This window comes from Rhinolophus sinicus, chromosome 8, assembly GCF_057876585.1.
Source record: "Rhinolophus sinicus isolate RSI-liver-muscle chromosome 8, RSI-T2T, whole genome shotgun sequence".
In the NCBI taxonomy this organism is placed as follows: Eukaryota; Metazoa; Chordata; class Mammalia; order Chiroptera; family Rhinolophidae; genus Rhinolophus; species Rhinolophus sinicus.
The window spans coordinates 754113-767146 of NC_142508.1; the positions used below are offsets into that span (position 1 = coordinate 754113).

The following is a 13034-nucleotide window of genomic DNA, read 5'->3' on the forward strand; positions in this document are numbered from 1 at the left end:
AGGGACCTCCTAAGGACAAGCGTGACAACCAACTTCCCTCACTTAGTGCAGGACCACCGGGCGCGGCCAAACCCCATGGGGCAGTGTGCGCCTGGCAGGGCTGGTTCTTGGCGGCGCTGGGAAAGCCCGCAGCCCCAGGGGGCAGCTTGCACTGCGGACAGTGAGAGTGGCCCCGACCCACGCTGTCCACCGCCTGCCGTGGCTTCTGAGAAACGAGAAGCAACAGGTGGGTCAGCAGACGCTGTGCCTGGAGAGACAGGCGGGCAGAGGGAGCCCAGTCCTGCCGAGGGCAGCCCGCGCTGGTGCCGGCCCTGCTGGCATGCCACATACTGCCTGCCTCCTCCCTTGGTCTCCTTACCCCGGCTCCCCCGGCGTGCTCACCTCCTAACTGCAGGACACAGCCTGGCATGCAGGTTTGCAAAGGTCCTGACTGACCGTGTCCAAGTTCAGAGCCACGCGTGCCCAGATGGCCCTCAGGCCTCTTCAACAACCAGTGGCTCTGCTTCACGGCACAGCACGGGTCTGTCCCAGAGCGGCGGGGACGTCCGTGCAATGCCTGCTCCCTGCCCACTGGCCACTCATGGCCGTGGGGATGGAGGCGGGGGCAGGAGTCAACAATGCTGCCGTCTGCTGGCCAGCACTTGGCACAAAGCCTGGCACCATGGGCAGGCCTCCCCACAGCCACGCCTCTGCTGGCACAGCGGTCTGGGCGCAACGCCAAGACGCACAAGAAACTCCCACACGTCTCCCTGCTCGGTGTGTCCTTGTGTCTCAGTGGCCCCACCTGCTGCCCATCTGACCTTTGTCCTCTGACCCAAACACGCCCCAGGCGTCTGCTACGTGGGACTGAGGGTTCCTGCTTCTTCCTGCTTCGGTTGGAGGACTGAGCCTGCCCCACGCGCTGGGGGAAGGCTCGGCATCACTGGGCCACCAGACATTTACAAACCACCCCGCCTGCCTGAGTGTCACCAACCCAGCCCTGCAGGTGCAGGCGCTCTGGCTGAAGCTCGGAGAACGCGGCCCTCAGCTGACCTGCCTTTGCGTGTTCTGGGGCTCCTGCACCTGTCAACCCCGCATCCTGCAAAGCACCGCAGAGGTTAAAACGCAGCCTGTGCTTCACCTGCAAACAGCATTCAGCTCGGGTGCCACTGGGGCCCCAGCAGAACAGGGCCACGGGGCAGAGGCAGCCCGTCCCTTTGCAGTCACAGCGCCCTCTAGGGAACTGGGGCCCCAAGTTCAGGAGGGCACCCCGTCTGCACCAGATTCTCTCCGTGTCAGGTGACGAGCTGCCCCCACAAGCCCGGTACGGACCCAAGCTCTGACTCTCCGGTTCCTAACTTGGACACCGAGTGTCTGGATGCTGGAAGTAAACACGAGGGTTCCCCTGGGCACAAAGCCCTGCCCCCGAGATGACATGAGCTGCTGTGCCCTACAGAGTTGGGGCATTCGGCCAAAATGAGCCTTACTTCACGTGAGCAGCCACGGGCTCCACTTACTTTGAAAAACCAGAGTCCGTCCACACCCACATTAGGCACCGGGCACCGAATGGCTGCAGTCCTGCTTTCCCTCCGGTGCCCAAGCGGGCGCCACCCGTCAGCCCCAGCACCGGCTGCAGACCCCGGTCCGCCAGCTGCTACGCTGCTGGGTGCTGAGTGGTCCAGTGACGCGGAGTGGCCTGAGGAGCTGGATGCTCTCTCAGCAAACATGTTCGACAGCCGGCAGCGCCCACAACAGCACAATGCCACTGCCAGGGGCCGTGGGCTTGTCCTGCGGAGTGAAGGTGCCCGCGGACTGCCGCTCGCAGAGCCCGAGGGAGGCTTCACGCCTCCGCAGTCACCTTCCTCGCTTTTTAAATGAGAACGGAGGTCCCATTACAAGACAACACGCTAATGTCAGTGACCTGACACCACTCTTGTAAAGGTGATGTGACCGCCAGGAGCCCGAGGGCATCCCCAGGGGTGCTGGGCCACTTCCTCAGAAGGTGTCCAGCTCATTTCTGCACAAACTGCATGAAGAGGCAGCAGAAAAGGCCCACGAAAGCCATGGGAGAGCTGACAGCGATCTCTGAACACGGACCAAGTAACCGGTAAGGGAAGTTTCCTGAGGGAGGGAGGATGGATGACACGTCAGAACCAGTCGTGTTGTAAGCCGCACTCACGGCGCTGAGAAAGCAACTTCAAATGCTCCCACCTCACGGTCACAAAACAGCTTCTGAGAGGGCCCTGTCCCACATGCTCAAAATCAGGTTAACTGGACCTCGATTTTACAGCAAGGAAGCAGTTATCAGCCTTGCCTAATTCCCCAGGAACAGAATGCAGCCACTGAAGCCAGCATCTGGACAGCCCCTGGCCAGACCCTGCGCCAGGCCCTGGACAGCACCCGAACAGTGGACCTGCCTCATGCACCACTTCCAGAAGATTCTTTCATGCCCTGACTGGCATCTCACCTGACCCCCCAATCTCAGTCTGAAGTACGAGGTTTGGGGGCCTTTAACTGCTGGTTGTGATGCACGGAAATCCACAATTCTCACAGCTACAAGCACAATTCAACACCCCTGGGGCAGAGACCGGCAGTGAGAACGGGGTCACATCAGCTCCAGCTGCTGCAGGCCGGAAGGGAAAGGTAGAAAGGAGCGTGAGGAGAAACCACTTACAAATGGCTCTGTAAGAAATTTTAAAACTTGACAACCCAACCCAACCGTGTTTTTAACTTTAGAACTCATCTCTAATTTGCTCCTTTGCAAAGGTTTGTCTGGGAAGGACAAAAATACCACTGCCCGTTTTCCACAACTGAACAAGAACTATGGAAACTGTGTTACAGGCGCCAACTCGCTCACCACCCTAAGAGCGAGAACCCCACCGCAGGCTGCCCAGGGCTCTCTGAAGCCCGCTCTTCCGCGGCCCTCCGCGGCCACGCCTGCGAGTGCAAGCCCCCCCCACCCCCCCAGGATCGCCATGCTCAACAGCCCACCCCAACTCGTCAATGCACGGACGACGACCTCACAAAGACACCAGCCAGCGTCTCACAAATATTCGTACACGGCACCTCCAGATAGAACCTGAAACTCCACGGACTGAAACCAGTGGTCACGGCCACTGCTGTCTCACGCCCAACACTGTGCTTTCTGAAGGCCAGCCACATTTCTGACTTCTTTCCTCAGCCTTTCCAAACCTCCCATACCGTTCCATAGATTACTAACCCATTCCACGGCTACAGAAACTTACCATCAATTAAAATTGAACACCTTTGAGTTTAGCAATTTGCACTACATAGGACAATACACACGAGAAAAGTCAGTCACGTCTAGTCCTACAGCCCACAGAATGTACTGTTTTAGTGTCATTTCTGCTAGCATTTTCCTGTGCGTACATGAACTAATAAAACCTAAGTTAGCTCAAGTTTACGTTGGTTCCAAGTCACACGTCCTGCATTTGGAGGACTAAATATACCAGAAAACACCCTGCCATGTAGCACCAAGTTAAATCAAATTTAAAAACAAACACACGATGTGCCCGTTGGGAGCCAGAGCACACTGAGATCAGCTAGAAGCTATGACAGGAATGTCCCTTCCGGCAGCTGGTGTGTGGCCCTCATCAAACAACTCAGCTCTTTCCTCAAATGGAATCCAAATGCAGCCCCGGGGTCTGGCTGATAACATGCAAATGAAAGCAAACTTCCGCAGACAGAAAGTCACTTTTCCCAAATATGTATAATCCAAGAGGCCTTGGTTGTGGATGTTTTTCTTTTGGGGGGGTTAACCCCATACTTACTCAAACCATGAATGCCACCAGCACAACCTGAGATTACCCAAACGCCCAAAAATGCATCGCTGGCCCAGTAGAAGATGCGTTCAGACTAAGGGCCAGACATGCCAGACCCCGCACCCCACGTGCGACGCATTTGCCCTCATGGAGCCCAGTGGACACGTGCCAACACCACGGTACACGCTGAGGTCGGTCATGGACCTCCGGCTCTGCACACACACCGGCTGCAGGACCCACAGCCAGGGTCCCAGCGGTGCGGAAAAGCAAGCGTGCGGCTGCCAGCACAGGGAGGAGACGCAGACAGGACGTGGGGAAAGCATGGCAGACCACGCCGTGGCTCAGATGGAGTGGACAGGAGATGGATGATGTGGGCACAAGTTCTAAAGTGTCACGAACCAGGGAGGACAGAGCGACTAGCTACCAGGTGGACACACTGCACAGTGTCGATGTGGGGACGACAGGTGCCAGGGCTGCCACACCTGTCTCCAATGGCAGCAACCTAAGGGATGTCAGGACTAGTTCTCAAAACTACTGGAGGAGGCGAAAGAGCATAGTGGTGAAGGGCGTGAAGGGGAAACCAAGTCAGACGGTGCCCAGGCTCTGCGGTGCGGGGAGCAGGTCCGGGGGCACGCGGGTGAGGATGAAGGAAGGACACAGGAGCAGCCACCCGCCCGAGCCCACGCAGTAGTAACGCCCACGCTGCGGGGCCTGAGGACGCATCTCCAGAGGCCACAGATCCCGGAGCCCCACGCTCGAGTACAGTTCCCGGCAACAGGATGAATCCGACCGAGTGCCCCAAACAAGGACAGGGCCCCACGGCCCCGCCAGCGAGCTGCCTGCTTCTGCGCCCAGCCCAGCCCCGCGCAGCAGTAACGGACCGGGTCGGAGCGCAGCACGACTCCGTCAGGACACAGGGGGCGCCATCATAACGACAGAAGTACATCCTGAAAAGGGGCATACAATGGAATGGACATGCTAACTTTTATAGGGTCACACAGCTGTAAGATCTGTTTTTCTAAAGACACAGTTGAATCCACATAAAAATTCCACAAGTGAGTCTCTCGTTTCTTTTCATTCTCTGAAATGCTGCCATCTGTTAAGCATACGTATTTTAAACCCTTTCGGCTAAGCCAGACCTGTGCCAAGGAACTGGTGCGCTACCACCACACTGACACCATCAGGACAGGGTCTCCTTCACACGTCACCTGACCACAGCTGCAGCAGTGACAACTACTCACCTCACATTCCCAGGAAATCCTCTTTCAAGTTTAAAGCAAAACTAGATGACATTAATTTTTAAAGGCAAAGAAAACTATGAATGTACGTTCAAGCTTTGTACTTGACACTGCTGTCTACACACTCCACGGACGTGGCTACTTTCAGGCACAAACACGACCCCCAAAAATGCCGCTCATAAAGCTTCGTACGTTAGATCACATTTCGGGCACAGCCAACCCACACCTTCTGTATGTTCACATCTCTAAGGGAAGATTAAAACAGATCTTCGCTGATGTGTTAAGGGCCAAAGTCTTCTTTCCCTTTCTTTAAAAATCAATCCTTAACAAATTCACTATGGGAGAAGGCTGAAAAGCTGCCTCCAAAAAAAAAAAAATCCAAAACAGGCAAATTATTCAGTCAAATTTCACACTGGGGAAAGGACAAAATATCCATATAGGAGAATAAGTTACTGTATGCATCAAAAATTCTAGATGGGTTAATATTTTAAACTTTTTAATACAGTAAATAGACAGTGGACTTAACCAAGGCAGAAAAGACCCAGCAGAATAAAAGCTCACAGACGCGATGAGATAAAAGCCCACTCACTGTTCCTGAACCCTCCGTTTCCAAACAACAGATTTTTTTATAGGTAGTGTCTTGAATGAACATGGAAAGAAAAAATACAGCTGATTTAGAAATCAACAAAAATGAAGAATGTTGTATAAATCAAACTCGAAAGTAATTTTAAAAACTCACCTTTGTGAAAAGGCTGCAAGCAATATTCTGCAGAAGCGCAGCTGACAAGGGAATAGGAGGGAAAGATGAAAGCTGGACACTGGCTGACAGAGGCCTGGAGACCTGCCAGCTACCGCTTCCTGAGGGACTAAGCAAAGCAGGCTCCGACTATGTCCTCTCACTAGAACAAGCGTACGGGAGACAACCTGAGCACACTGACCGGAGTCCACGGCTCTCAGCAGGAGGGACTCATGCAATTGTAAGAGAGCTCACCAAACTGATGACAGAGAGAAACGTACACAAACCAGCCATAATTGAGAAACATTAGAGCTCTCGGTAACTAGACGACGTGCTAAGACCAGAGGCTATACGTGCAGACCGAGTGTACCCTGGGAGACAGACAAGCGTGGAAGGCTTCCCAAGTGAACAAGCACGCTGACCATCAGCCCAGGGCCCGGGCTGGCCCTCCTCACACAACCCAAGTTCTGGGTAAAGATCGAGCCAGAGGCCCAGCACCGCCGCTGGGCTTTTCTACAGGAAGCAGCAGCAGCAGCCACGTCCCACAGCATCAGCTGCTACATCAGCTCCTGGTTTTCCCTCCTTTCAGCATCAGGACACAGCCGGGGAGGGCAGAGCAGCAGACGGGGTGGGAGAATGGCCTCGAAAAGGCCAGTGTAGCCACCTGCAGTGCTGATGAGACTGAGACTCAACAAACATTTGCCGTTTGGTGGTGCAAGCACATGTCACAAACCAATACGCCGGCAAGCCCTGGAAGCAGACACGTGGGGACTGGAGAGAGTACGTGCTCCAGGGAACAAGCCCACGTCCCAGGCATGGCAGAGGACAGCGCCACCTGGGCCTGGTGTACACGGCCAGCACTGTGGAGGCTGCACGTGCCAGAGCCCGAAGCAGCAGGAATAGACCTGCCCTAGCGGGCCCTGCAGTCCTACCGGGTCCAACTCCACACCAGGTCGGTCTGTTTTCGGAAGGCTGGACAGGAGGACACAAGTTCTCCACGAAGCACGCAACTCACCAGCTCGAAAGCTGTCAAGGCCCTCTAACTCGTTCCATAAAATCAACAAACAGGCTGCACAGGAGCAGGGAGCAAGCAGCAGGGGACAGGCGAGGCTGTCTGCCGCCTCGATTTCTCTCTGTGACAACACTCCAAGGGCCGCAGGTTAGTGCTAGTCACTGGGAGGTCTGCCCGTCTGACTGCTGGGAAGAGGAGCTGCTGTATCATCCGTCCCTCCTCGGACCTTTCCAAACAGCACAAAAAAGCACAGCGGGAGGTGCCGCAGCACTCAGGACTCTGCCTTGGGGGATGAAAACATCTCCCATCTTTAATGACAGCAGACAAGGAGCGTGAGCACACAGGTGATGACAGACGGCAGGGGGCAGAGGGGTGGCGCCCAGCCCCACAGGACTGCAGGCCCACCGATTGGGGTGAGCGCTCAAGTTTCCTGTTTTCAAAGGCATTCAAGACTACAAAAAGGTCTTCAAAGCACAGACAGTACAGGGACGAACAAATGACCAGAACCTGTCATGTAGATTAAATACTCTTTTCTCAACTCATTCCTTCGATGAGTGATGCCACCAACTCCAGAAGCAGCAGCCTAACTGTTCGAGCTGTTTTCACGGCACGCTAGACACGATGCTCCAGGAACGAACTTGGCTTTCAAAATCCAAGGAACAAGTTCTGACAGCAAAAAATAAGTTCTCTATTAAAAACTTAACAGAATTAACACTCCTATCAACACATATGCAGAACAAAGGACATTTTGTCAAATGGGATGGTCCCCTCCAGAAAATTCCACCAAAGATTCCTTAGGTGTCCAACATCTTTTACCTGCAACACCTATTTGAGTGAACTGTTCACAGCTGGAGTTGCACTGAACACAGTCTTGACCACCCAAGTACGTCCACCAATGTAAAGCCACGGTTATCATTACAGTGAAAGGCTTCTGGGGAACGAACGATTACGGGATGGACCAGACTTCTCATCTACCTGCTACCCCTGGGGGACCGCAGGCCTCGCTCCCAAACAGTTCACCCCACCCACCAATGAAAATGCAAAACTAAGAAGTTCCAGGTATTTACTTGAATTTCTCATGTAACAAACCACTGGTCCTACAGCATAAAGGAAAAGGCAACTTTCTGGTACTAAAATGGTCATCTGCGAAACAAGATTGCACACGTTTTCCAGCGTGTGACAGACACCCCCTATCCAAAGGCACTGAGGGCTAAGACAGCACGGTTAGGCATCTCTTGTTTTCCTTACTTCAACTGTCTTTGAATACTTAAATTTTGTGAGTCTTTTATAGCTCCTGTGAGATTTTTAAAAAATACCTGTTACTTGTTTTCAGCAGTACAAGGTTTATATTCTTTAAAGACGGGGGTGCCATGCTTTTCCACATGCTTTCCAATGAGGCCCACACTAACTGTCAGGGGGCTGTCCTGCTGACTCCCCTTCTTCCAACAGCTCTCATCTCTTTATTTCCAAAACAAAACTGAGTGGGGGAGTTTAAATACAGTCAACGTCCTGATTAATATTCCTCTGGCTGGAAATTCTAGTTTTCCAAGGTGACGGTGACAGATTTTACAGATTGAAAAACAAAAGAAACACCTTTATTTTTGCCCACATCTGGATCGCTCCGTGACGTTACTATGCAGTCCTTAAATGAGCTGGGATGACACAGAAGTTGGAAAACGAGAACGTACTGTGAAGAGCAAAAAACTCTTGTTTTTCTAGTTGTTTCTGCCCTCCCTGGAGAAAAGTAGGTTTCCATGTTATAATCTCCCATGAGCCTCTAATCATCATTGCACATAAACAGGACCGTCTTCACACAGTCTCCAAACACTGGAGGAAAACACACACATGACCAAGTTCAGACGCACATACAGTGAGGAAGTGACAGGGAGGCCCAGGCACAGAATCACACGGACACAAGAAGGCTACAGGTCCCACTCAGGGAAGAATGCACCAAACACATTCGCATTTATTTTCTTTTTCTTTTTTTTTTTTTTAAGCAAATGACAAAGACCCAGTTTACCAACTTTACTTTTTAAACCTAAGCTTAACATTACATATTTAAACAATTGTCAAAACTTACTACGTTGCCAGCATTCATGCACAACTAGAAAACATCCTCAATTTATATTAAATCAGAAATGTATTACCATTAATGCATTAATATCTTTCATTACTAAATACTGAAAACAACTGAAATTATTTTGGTGAAGAGTCGTCTGGCAATGCTAACTTCACAGCAGGCTGACACCACTTGGCTCACGTCTTAGACACAATGGAAAGCAGGTCCGTGCTGGTGTTAGTGTACGGAAGTCACAACCACCTTGGGTTACGATTAAGAACAAAGCAAAGTGCATACAGAGATTTACAACAATTTTAAAGACAAAAAATGGTCCTATCATGTGGTCCCAACAATAAATCAAACGTCTATGACAACAGGGCTCCGAGCTGGGTATAAATACTTTAGATCAGGTATGTTATACTGAAAGTCGAGTTCGTCTGAAATCTTCACAAACTGTTCCTGTTAGTCCTCACAGGGCGTTACAGCTAACACCTCTGTTACGCGCGTGCGTTGAGTTACTTGTTATCCAAGTGAAGCAGCTGCTCCTTACCATTTATCGTTAAGGACTTTAACTGGCCGTCTTCTTCAACTTCCACTCTTTCTTGACCATTCTCGACAATTCTGGAGAACAAAACGCATTTTAGAACTTGTTTTTGAAGTAAACGTATGTATAAATGTATATGCATATTTCAAAGGACGTAACTGCCATAGATACACATGAATCACAGATTTTGAGGCTAAAAAGCAGAGCCGAAGCCAACCTGCTGACAATAAACCTTTCTTCCAATGGATTTATTCTGACAGTAGGTTGCGCCCCAAGTACACTAGAGATGAACACGGAACACATGTACACTAGTCATCAAAATGCTCCGGGTTTTACTGGGGCCGGTTTTCCCTTTACCGTTCTAACAGCGCCAGCAAAACGTATTACTCATTATTGTACTGCTGTGTATCAAAAAAGGCTCTAAATAGAATTACTTCTAATAGTTAACATTAAGCGAAGATTTAAAAAGCTAAGTCCTAATTCGGAGGCTGAGGGGCAGGCGCGTATGGTCAGGTGTACACAGCACGTCCACTGCACACCGGGGATGGGGGCGCCAGTGACAGTGACCGGCTCACTGCACCATGAAATACAGAGCCCACTGTTACCTCTTTGTGGTGATTTTTCTGCCGTTAATCATCTTCGTGGACGTTGATATGGATTTGAAGTTGCCCATCCCACTCCCACCGAACGCCGTGGACGAGAATGAAGTGAGGCCCCCGTGCCCCAGTGACCCAAAGGAACTGAAGCCTGCGGGAGAAGGGGACACGGAGGTTAGAGACGCGCAGGTCCAGTACTTCCTGCACAACTGAGGCAGACAGCTCCTGTCAGCGTGTGGCCCCTGAGAACAGAAACGGGCCCCAGCCTGGCGGCGCCGCCAAGGAAGCGCTGGCAGAGCCGCGGTGGCGCGAGGCAGAAGCCAGGCCCTGAGCCCAGGGAGCACTTCAGTCTCTTCTGTCTCCGTTCACACTGAGCTCGCTGGATCTCACTGGCATGTCAGCCTATTTATAGGTGATCCACCTGGCACCATGCACCACGGAGACACTGGGCTGGCACCGTGCTTCTGGATCTCACAGGAACAGTGACTTCAACCAACCCCAGGACGGCAAGCCCGACCTGCTGACTGTCCTCGCAATGTGACCACAGGGGATAAAAATCTGCAGTAACGATCTGACAACAGAGGGCTCTCAGCTCACGGACACCGCTCTCAACTCCATGGCAGTCACACCACGGACATTCCAAACCTGATTCCTACGAGTCACACGAACATAAACTCTGACAAGCGCTGCTTTCCTTGTGCACGAATACCCCACGCTCCCTAAGCACAAGTCCGCCATCGAGGCCTAATACTGTCTAGAGCCAGTGATGTCCAAAACAAATAGAATGGGAGCAAATATCATTTTAAACTTTCTCATGGCCGCACTAAAGAAAAAAGGAACCGGCAAAACTGATCTGAACAATACACTTTAGTCCAGAATACCCATGATCGTGCCACATACAACAGGAGAACCTTTCCCAGCGGCTACGCTGCCCTGCAGAATCAGTCCCTGAAATCCAGCGTGTATGTCACAGCTGTAACACGTCTCCCTGTGGACTGGCCCTATCGCCAGTGCTCAGCGGCGACAGGGAGCTGCGGCCACCACACAGACAGCACAGGTCCAGCGTGAGCCCGGAGCCATGTGACACTTTACAGGCTCCTCAGGGTGAGGGAGGTCTGCGTCCCACACACACACCTCACGCCAGCCACACACTTCTTAAATGAAGTACTATTTTGTTGCTATTTTTAACCAGCTGTCTTTTACTCTCCCTTAAACTCTAGCATATTACTTTTAGTGTAAGACGTGGTATCTAAGGAGAGACTTTGTGGGAGAAAAGTACATCTAAAATTGTGGTTTTTATTGAAATCCAATCAAAAGGATTTTTCTAGATGTTACGAGCACATTTGAAGGGAAGAACACTGAGCTGTATGCCACAGGGCAGCCTGTAGAACAAACCACTGCCAATTCTCACCATGCAGCATTTAAAATAAAAATGGCATCAGAAAAAACAAGCTGCAAACGTGAGATTCTAATTCTTTGGGTAAACACACAATTCTGTCGTGCCATGTGCACGCCCCAGGAGTTGGTGTCTTTGCACAGACCACGGCCCACTGCTCGTGTGCTGGGCGTTCACCACTGATCCCACTTCCCCCCTGGGCACAGCCTGGCCAAGATCACAGAACACGGCTGTGTTACAGCCCCACCTTCTGAGGCCATCAACTCGGACTCTCTTAGGACACAGCCTCAATGTGTGTTTTACCTGCCAAGGAGGTTAGATAAAACAGGATTTACTAAGATTGTCTAAGTGGCATACTTTGCAGTTATTTACGCATACTTTGCAGTTACTTACCGAAAAACACATTCCTTTTAACTAGGAACTTCACTGTTTAATAGTAAGAGTAAATGGCTTTTAAAGTGTAACGTCCTTGAGAAGGTTTGAAACACTGCAGGTAAGCACAGATTTTTACACAGAACGAACACTGGCCCCCCTCACAGCTGCTGCACCAGGACACACGCAGGCTGCCCAACTGCACGGAGAGTCCGTCCGCAGCACTGACCTGTTCTGATCCCCGAGATTAAATCAAAGGACTTGATACCTGTATCAAAAGAAGGAAACCCTCCTCCAAATGACGGGAATCCAGTGAAGGCGGAGAAGAACGACCCTGCGCCTCGGCTCCTGCTCCCACGGGGGCCCCTCCGGTTGCCAAAGAAGTCCTCGAATGGGTCGTCTGAAAACAAACAGATGCATTTTGTAAAATGTTTTTTTGTGGGTTTTTACTTGTTTTCTTAAGTGTGTTTTTCCAGGACCCATCAGCTCCAAGTCAAGTAGTTGTTTCCATCTAATTGTGGAGGGCGCAGCTCACAGTGGCCCATGTGGGGATCGATCCAGCAAACCCGAGTATTACAAGCATCATGCTCTAACCAACTGAACTAACCAGCCGCCCATGTAAAATCTGTATTCACCTTTATTTTTTCATGGGAGAACTGCAATAAGGGAAAACGGGTCAGTGCCCATTAAGAACAAAAACTTACCACGAAGTTATACTGATGTAACATATCTACAAATACGCTGGAAAGTCCATCTACCCAGGAGTCTCACTCACTCGTTTAATTCAACTAAAGACAGGACTCATGAGGGACTAAACCCCAGACTGTTGGCAGATCATTCGTGCACGTTTCCAATCAGGACAGGGCGCTGTTCAACCAGCCTTTTGCTGCGAGTTCAGGCAGCTGCCCCAGCGCCAGCCCTGGAAAGGCTGAGCCGGGCTGGTTCTCACTTAGGTCCTTGGGCAGCTGCGCTCCATCAGCCTAGGCTTCCTACTCCAACGTTAACTCAGAAATGAACAAAATGGATTCTAACACTTATTGTAACAGCATGTGACAGCAAGGGAGGCAGAATTAATAGCTGGGGATTCTGGGCCACGGATGTTTGAGAATTCCTTTTAACTTTTCTGTACATTTGACATCTCAAAGAACTTTTTGAAGGTTCAGTGGACGTCCAATGTGAATAAATGTTAGCTTCAGGAGTAACACTGTGCTCTAGTTTCATAAAAATTACTAACACAAGTAGGTAGGAGTCAGTACTGCTACTGGAGATACCAAAATGCTCCTGAAAATAAAAGCAAGATTAGCCCCGACAGTTCAGGGC

General features: G+C 51.1%; 1 protein-coding gene across 2 annotated transcripts in view; it reads right to left on the bottom strand.

Moving 5' to 3' along the window:
* DNAJB6 (DnaJ heat shock protein family (Hsp40) member B6) overlaps positions 1–13034 on the bottom strand; it is a 50902-nt gene that overhangs the window by 10282 nt on the left and 27586 nt on the right. For both annotated transcript variants that reach the window (XM_074315030.2, XM_019742487.3), the window contains exons 6-8: positions 11983–12114; positions 9956–10097; positions 9357–9427 (exon numbers count right to left, since the gene is read on the bottom strand). In XM_074315030.2, coding sequence (XP_074171131.1) covers positions 9357–9427; positions 9956–10097; positions 11983–12114 — 345 coding nt within the window. The remainder of the gene's footprint in view (positions 1–9356; positions 9428–9955; positions 10098–11982; positions 12115–13034) is intronic.